The sequence below is a fragment of the Limulus polyphemus genome, unplaced genomic scaffold, assembly GCF_000517525.1.
Source record: "Limulus polyphemus unplaced genomic scaffold, Limulus_polyphemus-2.1.2 Scaffold100, whole genome shotgun sequence".
In the NCBI taxonomy this organism is placed as follows: Eukaryota; Metazoa; Arthropoda; class Merostomata; order Xiphosura; family Limulidae; genus Limulus; species Limulus polyphemus.
In genome coordinates, this window is record NW_013665710.1 from 435,652 (window position 1) to 453,724 (window position 18,073).

The 18,073-nt window shown below is 32.2% G+C and overlaps 1 protein-coding gene across 7 annotated transcripts in view; it reads right to left on the minus strand.

Moving 5' to 3' along the window:
- Nucleotides 1-18,073, minus strand: part of LOC106469966 (synaptotagmin-1-like) — a 93,153-nt gene that overhangs the window by 70,486 nt on the left and 4,594 nt on the right. For 3 of the 7 annotated variants that reach the window (XR_002613114.1, XR_002613110.1, XM_022399354.1), the window contains exons 1-3: nucleotides 10,130-10,276; nucleotides 2,916-3,180; nucleotides 1,738-1,913 (exon numbers count right to left, since the gene is read on the minus strand). Coding sequence is in view for 5 of the 7 variants with exons in the window: in XM_022399354.1 (XP_022255062.1) it covers nucleotides 1,738-1,913; nucleotides 2,916-3,156 (417 nt within the window). In the remaining 2 variants the exon portion in view is untranslated. Of the gene's footprint in view, nucleotides 1-1,737; nucleotides 1,914-2,915; nucleotides 3,181-10,129; nucleotides 10,277-18,073 lie in introns of those variants that run through there. The other 4 variants (XM_022399359.1, XM_013930489.2, XM_022399349.1 and 1 more) reach the window with 4 other exon arrangements.

An 18,073-nucleotide genomic window follows, 5' to 3' on the forward strand; every position in this document is an offset into this window, starting at 1 on the left:
TCAAAGCCAAGTGATTTCTTTAATCAAGGCATTAACAACCCAGATGTATATGAATTGGAGAAGTGAAAACAACAGAATTAACGAACTTGCGAAGTTTTCTAAACATAAAGTTCTAATAGCTCTCTCATTAAAATAATGGTTTTACTTGTAAGTTTTAGGACACATAATTAAACCTAGACTACAATGTTGATGATGTAATCTCATGTTGAGAGACGTTGAGACACCCTAAGATGAGCTCATCATCTCATTTAACTATCCATGTATAGAAACACCATTCGCCATAGTAGCACTATCCTTAGTAAGGTCATCCGCCTATAGAAACATCGTCCGCCTTTGTAAGACGTACGCAATATGCCTAGTAAAAAATATCCGCCTATATTAACACCATCCATCTATAAAAACTCTATCAGCCTTTGTAAAACGTATGTAATATGTAAGTGAAAACTATAAAGTAACTGTTAACATGTGTAAAATGAAATACTTTGCCAAGAACTCATTTACTGTTATACACAATAAAAAGCATAGTTATATGGATAGAAGAGTAGCATATAAATATGTTTAATCCATAAAGCCTAACTAATGAATCGTGTGCATAAAGTGAAACATTGAGATTGTATATAAATTATTGCATGATATTTTCGTAAAAAATACAAATAATATATTTATATGTAATTAAATAGAGACGTTGATGACATGTTGAGATCGTTGATCTACGTCACTCTCTGGTAGTTACCTCGCGAACTATCTGCGCGTTCATCGTGCTAACATGCCCTATGGTGTCACTTCGTATACGTCATTGCTCTCTTTACGTAACAGTTATATAACCCACAGGTGTCGGCATCCCTTGTATTTTACGTAACAATTATGCAGCCCCCACGTACTTATAATACGTAATAGTTATGTAATCCTCAAGCGGCATCCTTTGGGCACAGGGGTATGACGATAGCTACTTTTATTCTTACCCTTACACAAACATGAGGCTTAGGTATATTTTTTTATAAGCATGTTTTGTCCTTATCAACAATAACATCAATTTTATCCTTGTTATAGGAGAACATAAGTTACCCTATTGTACAACATCAGTTTTTACTTGTACCCTTAGTAGAATAATGTATTGAACTATAGTCTTAACTTTGTACTTTGACATTTGTATAAACAAGTTTTAGTTTCTTCTACATACGTACATTATTTCTTATAAGAGCTTAAGTTTTGAATTAGAATGAAAAATTCGAAAGAGAATGATGTTTTTATTACATTCATGTATTGAATCCAAAAACTGTTTGTTTTTGTTTGATTTATTGGATCAGCTTTTGACTCGCTTTAGGAGTCGTCGTTTGGCTTAATGAACAAGATAAGCATACTGTTGTAAAAAATAACATTTTATGTGTACAGCTTTGAGCGTGTTTCAAATCATGTGTTGGTATTGTAGAAAAGACACACTTGTTATAAACGTAACAGCAATGTCAAATAATAAGAATTTCAGAAAATAATAAATGTGTCTCAAAACACACTCAGAGGTGTTCTTTCAAACTTTTATAATCATAACTGTACGTTTATATTTTTCAATAAGCCTTATGATGACTCCTAAAAGCGGGTCGAAACTAGTCCAAATGAACAAAAAAAAACTATTTTGAATTAAATATATGAATATGGTGAAAACCAATTTTTCAATTTTTTTCATTCTTATTTAGAACTACACACATTAAAATAGGATGACTCTTCAAACTTTAGTATCACCTTTTCCTTGTACGCATTTCCCAAAAGCTGCACGCTTTTGAAGTCTACTGCTCCTTTCAAGCCTTTCTTTCCGTCTTTCTTCCGCCTCCTACACCAACGTCTTAGACAGCAGTAACAGATACACAAAAACAGAAGAGCGATTCCAATCAGGATAAGAATAATGACAAAGAGTGGAACTATAGATAATAGACAGAAACATTTTTATATTAGTTTCTTCAAACGCATGTCTTCAATGCTTCATTAGAAGATCATATTTTACGCACGTTCTAATACATTTATAAGAGGCAAAAAATTATAGCTAATGCATTTACAGTATTAGACGAAATCTAATTAATCTTACTAAACAAAAATATTAATCAAGAAATGTCTAACAATGTATATATACTTACAGTGTAATTTCTAACAATGTATATATACTTACAGTGTAATTTCTAACAATGTATATATACTTACAGTGTAATTTCTAACAATGTATATATACTTACAGTGTAATTTCTAACAATGTATATATACTTACAGTGTAATTTCTAGCAATGTATATATACTTACAGTGTAATTTCTAACAATGTATATATACTTACAGTGTAATTGCTAACAATGTATATATACTTCAGTGTAATTTCTAACAATGCATATATACTTACAGTGTAATTGCTAACAATGTATATATACTTCAGTGTAATTTCTAACAATGCATATATACTTACAGTGTAATTTAATGGTAACAAAGAAAATAGCGTTATTTATTTATTTATTGATAATGGTATTTATCAGTCTCAAAAAAGATCTAGTTCAACATACTAATAAGAAAATTCATTGGTGTCAGACAAGATTCATGTCTAGCTAGTAAGAGTAACTTTATTAATTTCAGGGAATATTTGATTCATCGTGTTAAAAAAAAGGTGTTTAAAAGTGTTAAGGAAAGTCTTGTTCTAGATATTCAAGAGAGGGAGTTTATTGGTGCCAGAATACTCAGGAAAGATCTGGTTCACTGTATTAAAAAATGTGCTTAAAGGTGTTAAGGAAAATATAATTCTAGATAATAAAGTTAGAGTTTATTATGTCAGGCTACTCAGGGAAGATCTGATTCACCATGTTAAAAAAGCGTTTAATGGTATAAGATCTAGCTCTATACACTAACAATACATTTATGAAGAGATATATTTATTCATACTCACGATGTGTCTTATCCATTATTTTGTGAAGCATTTTTTCGCCGAAATTTTCCTCCGGAACAGAAGTGATGTTAGATCCCACTGTCGTTGCTCCGGAAACACTAGCAATCCCGGGTGGAGCACTTACAGCGCCGCTGTTACCAGCCATGGTTACCGCCCGGGCTGAAGTGTCTGCCACGGATTCTTCTGGAGCAAATTTCCGTAACCTGAGAAGTAGCTCGTCTATATTTCTAGGTGGAATCATTCTTGCGAGCACTTAAAGTGGTGCCTACAACAACAATCGTAATAAATATGCATAACTGCAACTTATTTTTGAGATTTCACCCTTTTAAACTCGATAATCTTAAAGAAAGTCTTCCATTTCTTGCTATGAACTATTAATAAAAGCACAAAAATGTTTCTTTTATAAAGCAGGAATGTGAAGTTGATGCGCGTATATACTTCATATACTATCTATTTAATATTATGTTGTAAACTGCTTTTAGTTGGTGAACCTAAAATAAAAAACTAGGCTTAATAGATGAAACGTGACTTTGATTGAAGAGACTCGTTGGAAGTAGCATGATGCTGTTAATCTCTTGGACTACGCTTGTCTGACAAATGATGAGATTTCACTGTCACTCTTATAGAGCACCCATGACCCAAGAGTGCGAGAGCGTTTTCGTGACAGTGGGCCTCGAACCATGAACTCTCGGATTCACAGTTCGATGAAGCTAACCGCTAAGCCATTAAAGTTGGTGTTTTCACATAATTAAAGTGTTGTGTGATTAATGATGTTCCGATATGACTCAATGTGTGAAATAACGAGCACCTTTTTAACATGCGTGAGGATATAACCTGTGAGGATACAAGTCGAGCAATCGGCAGCTACTTAGGAACAGTACAATATAAGTAACATACCTTTCTATACCGAAATAAAGAAACACTTTAACTGTTTTACCTTTAATGACGAAGAATTCCTATATTTGCAGTTATTTTTGAAACCACACTAAACCAAAAAATGATAAAGATATTTTGCATATAATTGAATGCCAATACATTCTATGTCCGTTCACTAATCGTAAACTGGTAGTGTAATATTAAACCACAACTCATTCTTACTAACCTTAGACTGGTAAGATAATATTCAAACCAGAACTCATTCTTACTAACCTTAGACTGGTAAGATAATATTTAACCCACAACTCATTCTTATCAGTCTTAGACTGGTAAGATAATATTTAAACCACAACTCATTCTTACTAACCTTAGACTGGTAAGATAATATTTAACCCACAACTCATTCTTACTAACCTTAGACAGGTAAGATAATATTTAACCCACAACTCATTCTTACTAACCTTAGACAGGTAAGATAATACTTAAACCACAACTCATTCTTACTAACCTTAGACAGGTAAGATAATATTTAAACCACAACATATTCTTACTAACCTTGGACTGGTAAGATAATATTTAAACCACAACTCATTCTTACTAACCTTAGACTGGTAAGATAATATCTAAACCACAACTCATTCTTACTAACCTTAGATAGGTAAGATAATATTTAACCCACAACTCATTCTTACTAACTTTAGACTGGTAGGATGATATTTAAACTACAACTCATTCTTACTAACCTTAGACTGGTAAGATAATATTTAACCCACAACTCATTCTTACTAACCTTAGACTGGTAAGATAATATTTAACCCACAGCTCATTCTTACTAACCTTAGACTGGTAGGATGATATTTAAACAACAACTCATTCTTACTAACCTTAGACTGGTAAGATAATATTTAACCCACAACTCATTCTTACTAACCTTAGATAGGTAAGATAATATTTAACCCACAACTCATTCTTACTAACCTTAGACTGGTAAGATAATATTTAACCCACAACTCATTCTTACTAACCTTAGACTGGTAAGATAATATTTAACCCACAACTCATTCTTACTAACCTTAGACTGGTAGGATAATATTTAAACAACAACTCACTCATTCTTATTAACCTTAGACAGGTAAGATAATATTTAAACCACAACTCATTCTTACTAACCTTAGACTGGTAGGATGATATTTAAACAACAACTCACTCACTCTTACTAGTTTTGGGTTGGTACGATAAACATTTAACTCTAACTGATTATTACTAATCATATACTGATAGGATAAAAATTTAAATCAAACTAAAATCATATCAGTAAGTTTATCTTTATGTGATGTGCATAAGAGCCTGTTAGTTAATAAAAGAAAAAAGTTAAAAATCCTCTTTTAATCTAACATCACTGATTAAAATCCCCGAACTTAAAGCGCAGAAGCTCCTCTTAGCGCACAGTTAAATTTCAAATATTTTATTTTTAATAACATTTTAGGCAACTTAATGCAGATATTAATTTTTCTGTTTGTTTGTTTTCGGATATTTGCGCAAAGCTACTCAATGGTTATCTGCGCCAGCCGTCCCTAATTCTGATCCGATAGACTAAAAAGAATGTAATTAGTCAACAGCACCCACCGCTAATCCTTTCGCTATTCCTGTTTTACTAAACAGTGAGATTTGACTGTCACACTTATAACAAACCCACGGCTTCAAAATGCAAAAAATCGATTTGTTTTTTTCTTTTTGACGGTAATGGAATGCAAACGAGAAACCCAAGATTCATAGTTCCACAAGCTAACCACAACACTACGCTCGGCCTCGGATATAAAAGAGATAAAGCTTAGGCTACTACGGGTCTAGCCTAACTAATGAATTCTCCTATTGATCGAAAAGCTTTCTAAGTTGGTGGTGAGGTAAGCATAAAAAAACAGATCTTAAGTGAAATCCAAACCGGAGTAACTAACAGGGTTGTGAGTTACAACATATGCAATTTTATAAAATATTTTATTTTACTTCGTAGTCAAGCTCTGTCATTTCAGGTTATAAAACATGTTCTTATTTGCCACACAGACAGCCAGACCACACGAGAAACGAAGCAGACTTCAAAGACGGGCTATGAAGCAGTCTAATCTGAGATTATTCATGTGGCAACGTTCGATCATTATTCACTAATGAAAACACAACAACTACTTTTGTCGCTAAAATTGTTTATTTTACTCACACTGTTTGATTTTAGCGCTAACTGAACATGGTGTACTTACATGTGCAATATGGAAAGAAGCTGAGAATGACGTTGATCACCTTGAGCTGTTCTGAATAGAGCCAGTTTTTACTTTTAGATTCTTCTGAATTGATAAGAAAGCCATCACGGACATATCGATTTGCTTTCCAGACTCATACAATTAGAAAATTCTGAGTATTACAAATATTTATGCATTTATGAAAATATCAAAGCTCCAACTATACAGGTAAAACTGTACTAGAAATTCTCGTGAGGCACCAAATGTAAATAAAAAAACTATATTTAGGTATAATTAAGCGTAATTTATTTTCTCACAGTGACAAATAAAACTCTATCACGTATATTTCCTTGAAATCAATCTTGTAATTAAACATAACTAAAGTGTAAGGTCTTCCTCAATTTTGAATTTAAACTATAAAAGATAAACAGCTTTCTCTAAGATTTAATTCAGATAAATAACAGTTTATCTTAATCTGATCCAAGATTCATTTTTATCTGTTTATTTCTAAACAACTAAAAAAACTGGATATTTTTGAAGATGAAGATACTTTAGTGAGAGAAGAAAAAATAAATGTGGTTCAAGCATTTTCTACTCCCAGTTTTCAGTTCCTTATTTGTTCAACAAAATCTTGTTTTTGTCACGAACTACAACTCATCAAGAAACTTCAAAGCCTAACTTAATAGAACTACACAATTTCCCTCTCAACAGCACAAAAAACGTGTTAAAACCTGATAACAACGACAAAACTAGACTGCTTTTCTTTTTGATTCAATTTTCTTCTGAAGGATTTTTTTATGTTAAAAATATAAAACCGCTTCTATTTATTTCTGCTGGATTTGAATCATCTCGAAACTAAGGAGAAGAGACATTATAAGCATGCTAGGTTTACTAGAGTTTCGAAGTGTGTAATGCTTTCGTCCACACACGCTCAAGAAATCTTGAACTGAATTTCATACACGAAATTTCTTTACTACATTTATATCAAAGCAAACTCTACTGCACAATACTTGAAAACGTTTCATGCTTTGTTCCATAAATACATATGGATAACCTAGTATCGTTTAATTACTACTCGTTGTAATGAAACTCCTCAAAAATCTGTTTGAGTTTTGAATTGGTAAGCTTCAATAATATGTAAAGGTTTAAAGCGTTGGAATGCTTACGTTGTGATGTGATATGAAAAGCTTTTTTTTTTCTCCAAATCAGTTTTAACAGAGCTGCAGATATTGTAGGAAAATAGCGAATAATTAGAAAACATAAAAGGTAAAACTTACACAAACAATCTAAGCATTTTAGAAATGTTTAACCTGCACTACTACTACTGTTTCTGTGGTTTGTTGAGAGCAAAAAATTATAATCTGAAAACCCTAAACAATAAACGTGGTCAGTAAGTTATAAACGCTGGTAAAAAAATCTTTATTTGAAATGGCATTATTTGACATGCAGATAAAAACTGTACTATATCGACAATATGAGTATTACTCAAAAAGCTTTTTATTGACAACGTAAATATCCAAACGAAACTCGTCCAAACAATTATCATATTTTAAACTCGCAAATACAAAGGAAAGAAATTTGATATTTAGCTTGGTGCAAATATATTTCAAATAAAATGTTCAATTCTTCACTGCATAGAAAAGGAGTTCCGTGACGGAGAAAAATATCTCTTTGTAAAAACGAGCCAGACGATGATATTTGATATGACTGCCAGTAGCATTGCCATGGAAACCCTGCATCAGATGTTCTGACGTCAAACACCTTTTAACTCGAATAGGAATGGCAACACTACAGATTAAATCTGAACAGAATCATCAATAATACAGTATAATGCACGTTGAAATATAAGTTCTACTGCATCAGCTATGACCATAGCTCGAGTCACTTTCATTTCTCTTAAACAGAGCTCTGCATTTAGCCTTATAGCATGTGAATAAATATGTCTTAAGCAACCAAAAATAGAGTATCTGCATAGGACGTTAAGAAATTACGATTTCAGTTTCTATTTACCTACATACATACTTAACTACCCACTCATTCATTTATTGATCCATCGATAGACAGATCTATATATTTTTCTACTCGGAAATCTAATTCAGCAGGAAGTTAACCCACACTGTTGAGCTAGTTGTATCGTTTGGTTTCTATTATTATTTGTTTTTGACTATGTATATGTACATGTAGTCTGTGTCTGTCTGCATCTGTCTATTTATTTGTGTGCATGTAGTCTGTATCTGTCTGCTCTTACTTTTAATATGTCTACATGTAGTCTATGTCTGTATGCTTCTACCTGTTTATATGTGAACATGTTGTCTGTATCTGTTTGTTTCTGCTTCTTTGTATTTCTACATGTAGTCTGTATCTGACTGCTTTTGTTTGTTTATATGTCTACATGTATTATGTATCTGTCTGCTTCTGTTTGTTTATATGTCTACATGTAGTCTATGTCTGTATGCTTCTACCTGTTTATATGTGAACATGTAATCTATATCTGTCTGCTTCTGCTTGTTTGTGTGTCTACTTTTAGTCTATATCTGCTTGCTTCCACCTTTGTATATGTCTACATATAGTCTATATCTTTCTGCTTCTACCTACGTATATGTCTACATTTAGTCTGTACCTGTCTGCTTCTGCTTGTTTATATGTGTATATGTAGTTTGTATCTGTTTGCTTGTTTATGTGGGTGCATGTAGTATATCTATATCTGTCTGCTCTTACCTGTTTATATGTCTACATATCTATATCTGTCTGCTTTTACTTCTTTAGATGCATATGTGTGGTCTATATCTGTCTACTTCTTCCTGTTTATATGTGTGCACGTGTTCTGTATCTTTCTGCTCTTACTTGTTCATATGTCTACATGTCTATGCATTGTCTATATCTTTCTGTTTGTATCTGTTTATATGTGTGCATGTAGTCTTTATCTGCCAGTTTCTACTTATTTATATGTACATGTTTTCGATGTATATTTCTTTCTATCTATTTATATTTATGTGCAATATATATAAGGAAAGTTAGACATTGTTGAATATGTTGTACTGATGGAAGTTACTCATTGATAAAACATTTTGTAACTAGAGGGATACTCAGAAGAGCGCAAACCTCCGCCAAGCAGCGTTGATAACAAAATACGAAAATGTGTCCGTGTGTCCGTTGATAACAGATACAGACCAGTTTTTGCAGGACAGTTAGGAATAATATTCTACATACGTCCACCAAGTTTCATCAAAATCCGATCATTTTTGACTGAGTTATAGAGCAAAAATAGTTTGTAAAATCGGTCACCATGTTAGCAGATAGGGATTTTTGTTTTGGATTTTCGTGACCTTAACTCTTTAAAAACGACTAATTTTAAGTTGGGTCATAGTCCAAATATATATCAACTTTCGTTTAAATCCATTCAGTCGTTTCTGAAAAGTCTTGTTGGCAAAACCCATACACACACACACACACACAGAGGTAAAACCATAACCTCCGTCAACTTCGCTGGCAGAAGTAATGAGGAGAATTATTTATTGTTAAAGGCTTATTTATTGTGAAAAGCTATCCACAGCTCAATTTTATTATAATGAGAAATTTTTAAATTGTTTTTAGCAGAGTTATACACTCTTAAAAGTTTACCTAAAAAGGAAAGTTACTTGTTTGAGAAAGGTATATAATGAATATAGGAATATAGTAAAGTTTTGTCTACTGTTTGATATTCATTCCAGTATTTAAACATTATTTGTTTAAAAAGACTACATAACTGGCTTAAGTTTCCAATATAAACATCCCTTTATGCTGAATTAACGTAGCCATTCATCTTTATAAATTCTCACTAGACCAGCAGAACATACAAAAAAACGTTAATCGGATCATGCTTTCTTGAAATTAACATAAAATACACCTTTATTCAACAATCTTTACCCAAGTTCCGGCTAGTTAGGTTCCTAGTGAGATTTGATTTATTTTATAGAACCAACAGTAATGGCGTCGACCTTTACGCAGATTCGATATCTGAATGAGTAGTGACGCATAGTAGCGTATAGAACACAACATACGGGGGACGCTCAACAAGACAACAAAAAGTATTCTAGATAATAAAAATAAGACAAAAAACTGGCTTACCGCCAAGAACACCTTTTTCTCGGGAGCCTTATATCTTTGTATGGTGTGAGAATAGAAGTCTTTCTGGAAGTGAGACGAACTGTTTTACTTAGAATCGTTCACAACCCAGAACTCGAAATAGCGTTCCAGTGGAGCACTCGCTAATCAATAGACACAACTACTAAGATGTAGGGGTAGATGGCGCTGTCTATAAAAATGATATAAGTGACCAACCGATCATAGGTCAAACTCGGTGTTTGACTTAAGGTGAAGAAATTTTGTCTTACATGTGTCATTACGTTATATAAAAAACAACAAAAAACACAAACATGCATATGTAAGGATATGAAAATAAGAAAAATTAAGGAAAAATTGACAGTTGAAAAATACCAGTAATACCTTTTGTAGAACAGTTTTACATATTTATAGAATATTTTCAAACTACACGAGGGCTATCTGCGCTAGACATCCCTAATTTTGAGCTGACAGAATTAAAGGAAAGCAGCAACTCAACAACACCCACCGCCAACTCTCGGGCTACACTAATCAAATAATTATTTTACCGCGCTATTTTTTCGACAGTGGGACGCGAACCATGAACTTTCGGATCCATAGTCTGTCATAGTCTTTTGTATTTTTGATATGTAAATAACATAAATACGTATAAATCGACCTAGGATAGGTAAGGAATGCTTTTTTTTTTTTTACATTCTTAGAAATGTTTTCCATGCACAGTTTCTGGAAAGTGCATAACATACTCGTCTAAAAAGGTGCTATTGTTGGGTTACATGTATCCCAGCAACTATATAGGCAAACATGTTTTATATCCATTCTGAGTTGAAAGTAACGCGGAAACATTATATAATCAAAGTTTTATTTATCCACCAGTCCTGCAGAAACACACGCTGGAATAAATATAACTCAACAGTACAAAAAAGATCAAGATTACTTATCGCTTAAGATACATTAAAAACAATAACATAAAATCTAATAGATTAAAAGTAAAAAAGTGCAAAGCATTTGATCTAATAATGAGATACCAAAATACTGGGAAATTTCTTTCAACAACATAAATCAATATTACCCTTTTAATTCATTAACAATAATAAAATAAACTACAATTTTTGTTAACATTAACATAAAACTATCTTATCCCAGATATCCATAACGATACAATTATTTAACTTTATCAAGACTTACGGCCTACTGGTATTCCAGACTTATTATTGAAGACAATCTAACGTCAGAGATAGAAATATATGCAACTTTGTTCTTTAAACTGTTTATATATAAACTTGGGAGTTTATCGTTGCATCCAATATATATATATATATATGACACGTTTTTGCTGATATAAAAATAAACTTTCATAAACGTTTTAATATCTTTATTATTCGTATAAACAAGGCACCAATACTGATCATCAGTGAATGTCGTGATAAAATAACTCAATTTATATAATCAACCCAGATGTTAAAAAGATCATATATATTTTATTCACTATCCACAAACTTTAGTTCTCTGTAACTAAACTATAGACGTAGTGGCGTCAAAAACTAATCTACATCATAATTATATGTTAAGAATGAATAAATCATTTCTCATCTTTCATGAAGAAGATTGGGTTTACATACCTTATTATCTTCTATGTATTTGAAAGAAAATTGTGATAGTATTTGTCAATTTTACACTTCAAGTACAAAAACCTGAATAAATTCCATACATGAAAATCATTTTAATTATTCTCACCATTTATCAATTGAGCATGTACCAGATTATACTTTTGAAAATTTATGATGCAGAACCATTTAAAAAAGAGTCACTGATTAACATAAGTCTGAAATAAAGGAAGGAAAATATATAAAAGATTCTTCCACTGAAAGTTGATATTATTCACAATATATTTTACAAGCCTATAAGATAATTTGAAATCTAAAATCATGCTGTCAGTTCACGAGACTTTAAGTACAAGACTCACAGTGTAGAATACAACTAGAATAACAATTAATGTTTCGTTTTAGATTAGCAGTTCTCCAACGTACTCATGCACCCCCAATAAAATAAAGAATCCAAAGAAATAACAGTTGAATCCATTAAAAGTACATCAAAGAAATAGTTACCGCAAAATACTTGTTTGAAATACATTTCAAATGAACCTAATGGGTTAAGAATTTGAATGATACCGTGGCCCTGTCTATAATCTTATGCATAGTCCCAAAGACTGTAATAAATACATTTATTTCAGTATCAAGAGCAAGCTGAAAACGATAACTGTTGTTATTTAGTTGCATAGCGAAAGATGTCTTAAGACTAAGATTGACTTACAAAAACGATGTTGTTGGCATTATTGTTAATAAGTGCAAAGCTGCACAAAGGATTATCTGTGCTTTGTCCACTGCGGGTATCGAAACCAATATTTTAGAGCTATAAGCCTTCAGACTCACCGCTGAGCCACCAAAATGCTTACAAATATGATCTGAAAGAGGTTCTATAGCAAGATAAATACACTGCACTAAGTTTGTCACCTTGAGATATCCCTTGTTTAAAAACTACTTCGACCAGGAATAAATTAAATCTGACTATTATGAAGAATCATACCAATAATATTTTATATTTAATTGAGTTACAATTCAAATATCTGAAATACTGCCATATCTTCTGGTTTTGTTCAGTAGTATTTTCTGTTGTAAACATCATTGTTTAGTATTATTTTTATAACATCTTGGCTGGCGAAGAATAATCTATAAATCGAAAGTTTGGGTGATATTACTTTAGAATAAAACTGCTAAAAGCTTTTACAAATCGTTCATTGCTAGATCAATGCGGTTTCCAGTAAGAATATAATAGCATTTCAACCGCCTACATTGTGAGCTGAAAGCAGCTGTCGAAGAAGCATTTTGCTCAATACCAGAGATCATCATGTCCGTAAGCCATATAAAATACAAAGCTTCTATCAGTACTTTGTATATATATATTTATTTATTGGTATTTTATTTAAATTAACCTTACTATCATTCACAAGAATTGACGAACCAGCTAAGAATTGTTATAACACGCCAATCACACATCATAATCCAGTGCTGTCGTGGCTTTTCGCTAACACGAGGGCTCATTACACCGTCTGGGATACGACAGAATATATAAATATCATCATATTGATGAAAAACATTTAGGTTGTGAAGAACAACTATACTGACGAAGTATGATCAATATATTGGAAGTTTGTGTGATATTACGTCACAATAAAACTGATAAGCTTTTTAACAAATCCTTCGTTATTAAATCATTATGGTCTCCAGTAAGAATATAATAGCATTTCAACCGCACACCCCATTCACTCTATACCAGAATAATAAATAGTAAATGCCAGTGCTAGTAAATAAGGAGCTGATAAAAATTAACTTATTTTTAATATCATTATGAATTAATAACACACAAACTTACCATCTAAAGTTATATATTCTTAAATTGGTGAACTAGTGTTTATATTTACATTATTGTGATTTTTTTTCATTGTTCTCTAAAGGTTTATTCCATTCAATATTGTTTGTCCATTCCTTCGTGTACTTCAACTGACGTTAAAGTATATGAGCTCGACTTTATTACACATTATATCTCACCATAAGGTTACACCATATTAAAGCTAATATTTACAGAATTCCAATATTTTTCTATATATATATCACTGTTAAACCAATTACAATAGCTTAAAAGATATACAATTATCATTCATTCGACACATTCAACTAACTCGGAACTCAAGGTTTTCATCATAAACTATAACCACATATCCACTAAGAGAAATTTTAACATGTTTGAAGTCCGTATTTTCTGTTCAGGTAACATATCTCGAAAGTTGGACAATCATTTACCTTTGCTAAGTCCTATTTGTCGGACGTAGTGACAAAGAAGGTGCCATAACGGTCAACACACTAATCAGTTTTGACATGCAGAAAAAGAAAACGGTCAATTATTAATAATTTAGTTAACACTAAGTTACAAAATTTAGTTAAAGCCTTTAGTAAATAATAAAAGAAAAATGGAACTAGTTATTTCAGATAACGATAAAATCATATGATGTCTAGCGTTTCAACTGTAAAAATAATCATGTGTATGTAGTACTTGTGCTACATGTGTTACGTTTTTCACCACTTCTCTTTAATATGGTGTGGTTCTAATTGGTTCTTCATCCATCACCTCTATCTAGTACAAAATTTACTTGGAAACATTGCCTAAAGAAACCTTTCTGTAAATAGATAATTGGTGTGTGTTGAATTTTACAATAACTGTTGATATAAGATTCAGTTGTGTTTCACGTTTCATAGAAACCATCTAAAAATAAATAGATAAACTTCATATTAGGCTTCACACAATCAATCTATGAAAAGTTTAGCTTGGCTTTTTTCATTATCTGATTATAACGAGAGTGATCTTCAATTGTGTGTGAATGTATCACTTAACACAGTTATTTTGGAAGAAACTTCATTTGCATGTTAAGCTTTCCTGAACGTGATCGTTAAAACATATTGTTGCATGATGCGTTTCACTCAGACCTTTTTTGAAAACATATAACTCGTCTATGTGAAACTCAGTTGAGTGAAGGGTTTTACTCAACCATTTTTATAATTTTTAACGCAAGATTCAAATAATTATTTTTGTTTTTTTCTTCGTTTGAATTATATAAGGTTTAAAATAATTATCACCTTAAATAAATGTAAATCTAGTACGATTTTAGCTGTTATTTCAAGCCATAATTTCAGAAATATAGGTTATGTTGCTAGTCATTGAAATTTCGTATTTGAAACGTCATTTTTATTGCGTTTATAAAAACACAACGCGTTTGAAGTTTGCTCCTTGATTTCTTGAAAGTCTAAAGAAATATTGAAGTTTTAAAATTTTTCATCTTACACAATTAAATATTCTCTGAAGCAGTTAGTACTATACTACTTTCCAGTTCTTTAGTTATTTCAGCAGTGACCAGACGGTTTCAAAAAATAGAACAGAAAAAGAATGTAAACGAATATGTGGCAGAGAAGAGCACTGTACTTTTCACTAAAATCGATAGTATTGATAAGGTCTTGAACGAGTTGCCTTTCACTGCACGTGGTAGAGATAAATAGAACAAGTAAAACAAACTAGATGTTTAGATATTTTATTTCATCCAAAAAAAAATTGAGAAATACCTATACTTGAGTTTTGTATATTTATCTGTACACTGCACAACATACTTTAAACATTTATATCTATAATGAACATAAGTTGTTGTTGTTGTCAAACACAAAACTAAACAATGGACTATTTGTGTTGTGCCCACCACGGGTATAGAAACTCGGATTTTAACGTTATAAGTCTTCAGATTTACCTCTGAGCCATTGGGGAGGGGGGGGGGGCTCGAACATAAAAGCAATTTATTTGTGCGCTGCATACGCATTTCAAAATCTGAGTGGCACGTGAAACGGTTATGGTTTAGTGTTTTAAAACGAAATGTATTTTATGTGTTTGTATTAAAAATTTCAATAACATCAATATATGAACTCTTAGACTTAATTGGGCCTTTCTTCGTGTAGTTTGTTCGAAAACATTTTATTAAAACGACACACGTAAGTGAACGCTGATAATTGAATGTTAATCTCGTATTAGTTATTTTAGAGCAAAGCCACATTGTGCTATTTACTGTGTTCATCGTGGGGAATCGAACCCCAGAGTTTAGTGTTTTAAGTGACTGAGTGTTAGTCCAGTGAAATACATAGATTAAATAAACTTACAATCTCCGAAACGCGAGACGAAATATTAGTTCGCTACGAAACAAAAATAAAGAAACTATAATAAGATTTCTCTAGTCTTATATTAGAATGAGCTGGATCATATCTCATTTAATTACAAATGAAATATGTTTTAACTATTTTGTAGTTTAACCAAGGATTACTAATAACACATAAAAGTGGTTTGAAATGAAAGATAAATCTATTTTTAAAACATACTTTCCTTCTATAGATACTACCTGGTAGTCGTATCTTTGACTACTGTTTGTAATTTTGAATTATAATAATAGAACATACATTACCCATCAATCTGAAAAAGAAAAAGTGTTTTTATACTCGTAGTACTTGTATATTGCTTTATGGTTAATTTTTTCTCTTACATTGAACTTTCACACTGTTGTAGCAAGATTTAAATATGCTGATGATACATTCCTGTCAATTGTACAAGACCAGCAATTTTAACGTTTTCTTTTGCAAACAACAGTTTCCAGAATAATTACAAAATGTGGTTTCACATCTTTTAAGATGATTAGAGTAGGTGAATTTGTTTTACTCTTAAAGGAAATAGTACCCAAACTGTAACCGTTGTACGACTTGTGGTTGTGATATAGAAGTACCCAAACTGTAACCGTTGTACGACTAGTGGTTGTGATATAGAAGTACCCAAACTGTAACCGTTGTACGACTTGTGGTTGTGATATACGCAGAAGTACCAAAACTGTAACCGTTGTACGACTTATGGTTGTGATATAGAAGTACCCAAACTGTAACCGTTGTACGACTAGTGGTTGTGATATAGAAGTACCCAAACTGTAACCGTTGTACGACTAGTGGTTGTGATATAGAAGTACCCAAACTGTAACCGTTGTACGCCTTGTGGTTGTAATATAGAAGTACCCAAACTGTAACCGTTGTACGATTTGTGGTTGTGATACACGCAGAAGTACCCAAACTGTAACCGTTTTCTCCATTGAAATAAACTGTAATCGATTTCTATTGTATGTTTCGTGTACAGACATGTTTTTGTCTTACAAGGTGTGTAAAGGTTTTGTAGTCATGGCAACATATTTTTGCCCACCTACGTCTTGCAGTAGATACATACAAATACATTGGTCACTTTTTGTCAGAAGCGTGGTTATCAAACTGGTGTGAGTGATTTCTCTCTATATATATGTCAGTGTCCTTTATAATACCGCATAGGAGATACATAAATATTTTCATATCCCAAACAAGCTATGTACGTGTACTGTTGAATCTTAACATTATGAAAAAAACAATGATAGAAATCCTTACTATGTTTTTCAAATTTTTAAGCAAAGTATTGTCCCTCGGTGTAAGCTAAAAGTTTATAGGCTTACAACATTAAAATCCGGGGTTCGATTCTCCGTGGTGAACAGAGTGCAGATAGCCTAGTGTGTGGGTTTGCGCTGAAACAAAAGTTATATAGTTTTGGGCCTGAATATTTTATCAAAACATAGGTTCTTCTTCACAATTATTTTTTTTTGTAAATTAACACAAAAACTGTTATTTCACAACAACACAGTTTGTGTTTTCAGAACACAGACTTATGTGAAGTACAACTGATTGTAAAGAAATATAACCACCCAACTTTTTTATGTTTTCTAATATGTCAAATGAGGTGCGGCTTACAATTCAAAATCGTGTTTATTTAAATACATTTTTATGTTGTGAAGTCATATGACGAGTTTCGGTGTGAACCGCTGTAATGTAGCATTTGGTGGAAACGAATCACTTTTTATCTGTGGTAATTTTTTTTAATATTGTTTGTATGCAGTGTCTGACTTTTAATTGATATTATGAAATGTCTGAACATTAAAACAATTTGGAAGCCTTGCCACGTCGTTACAGCCCACGTTTTCATGGCCGTTCATGCGCTGAATTACAACCGGACACTGACAATAACAGAAAAAGAGAAAGAACAAGCTAGTATCAAAGCTGAAAGAGAAAATAAACGTCTAGAGGCCGAAAAAGCTCGCACTGAAGCCAAAAAAGAAATTAGGTTGAAAGAAATGGAAATTCGACTCAATACTGATTGACCAAGGCAAAATGACAAGTTGATAAATATTTTCAACATTTTAAGAAGGTTGCCCAAACCATGGAATGACCCACCGAAAAATGGCCATTATTATTACAAAGTGTTTTAACTGGTAAAACACAAGAAGCTTATGCCGCTTTCTCTCTC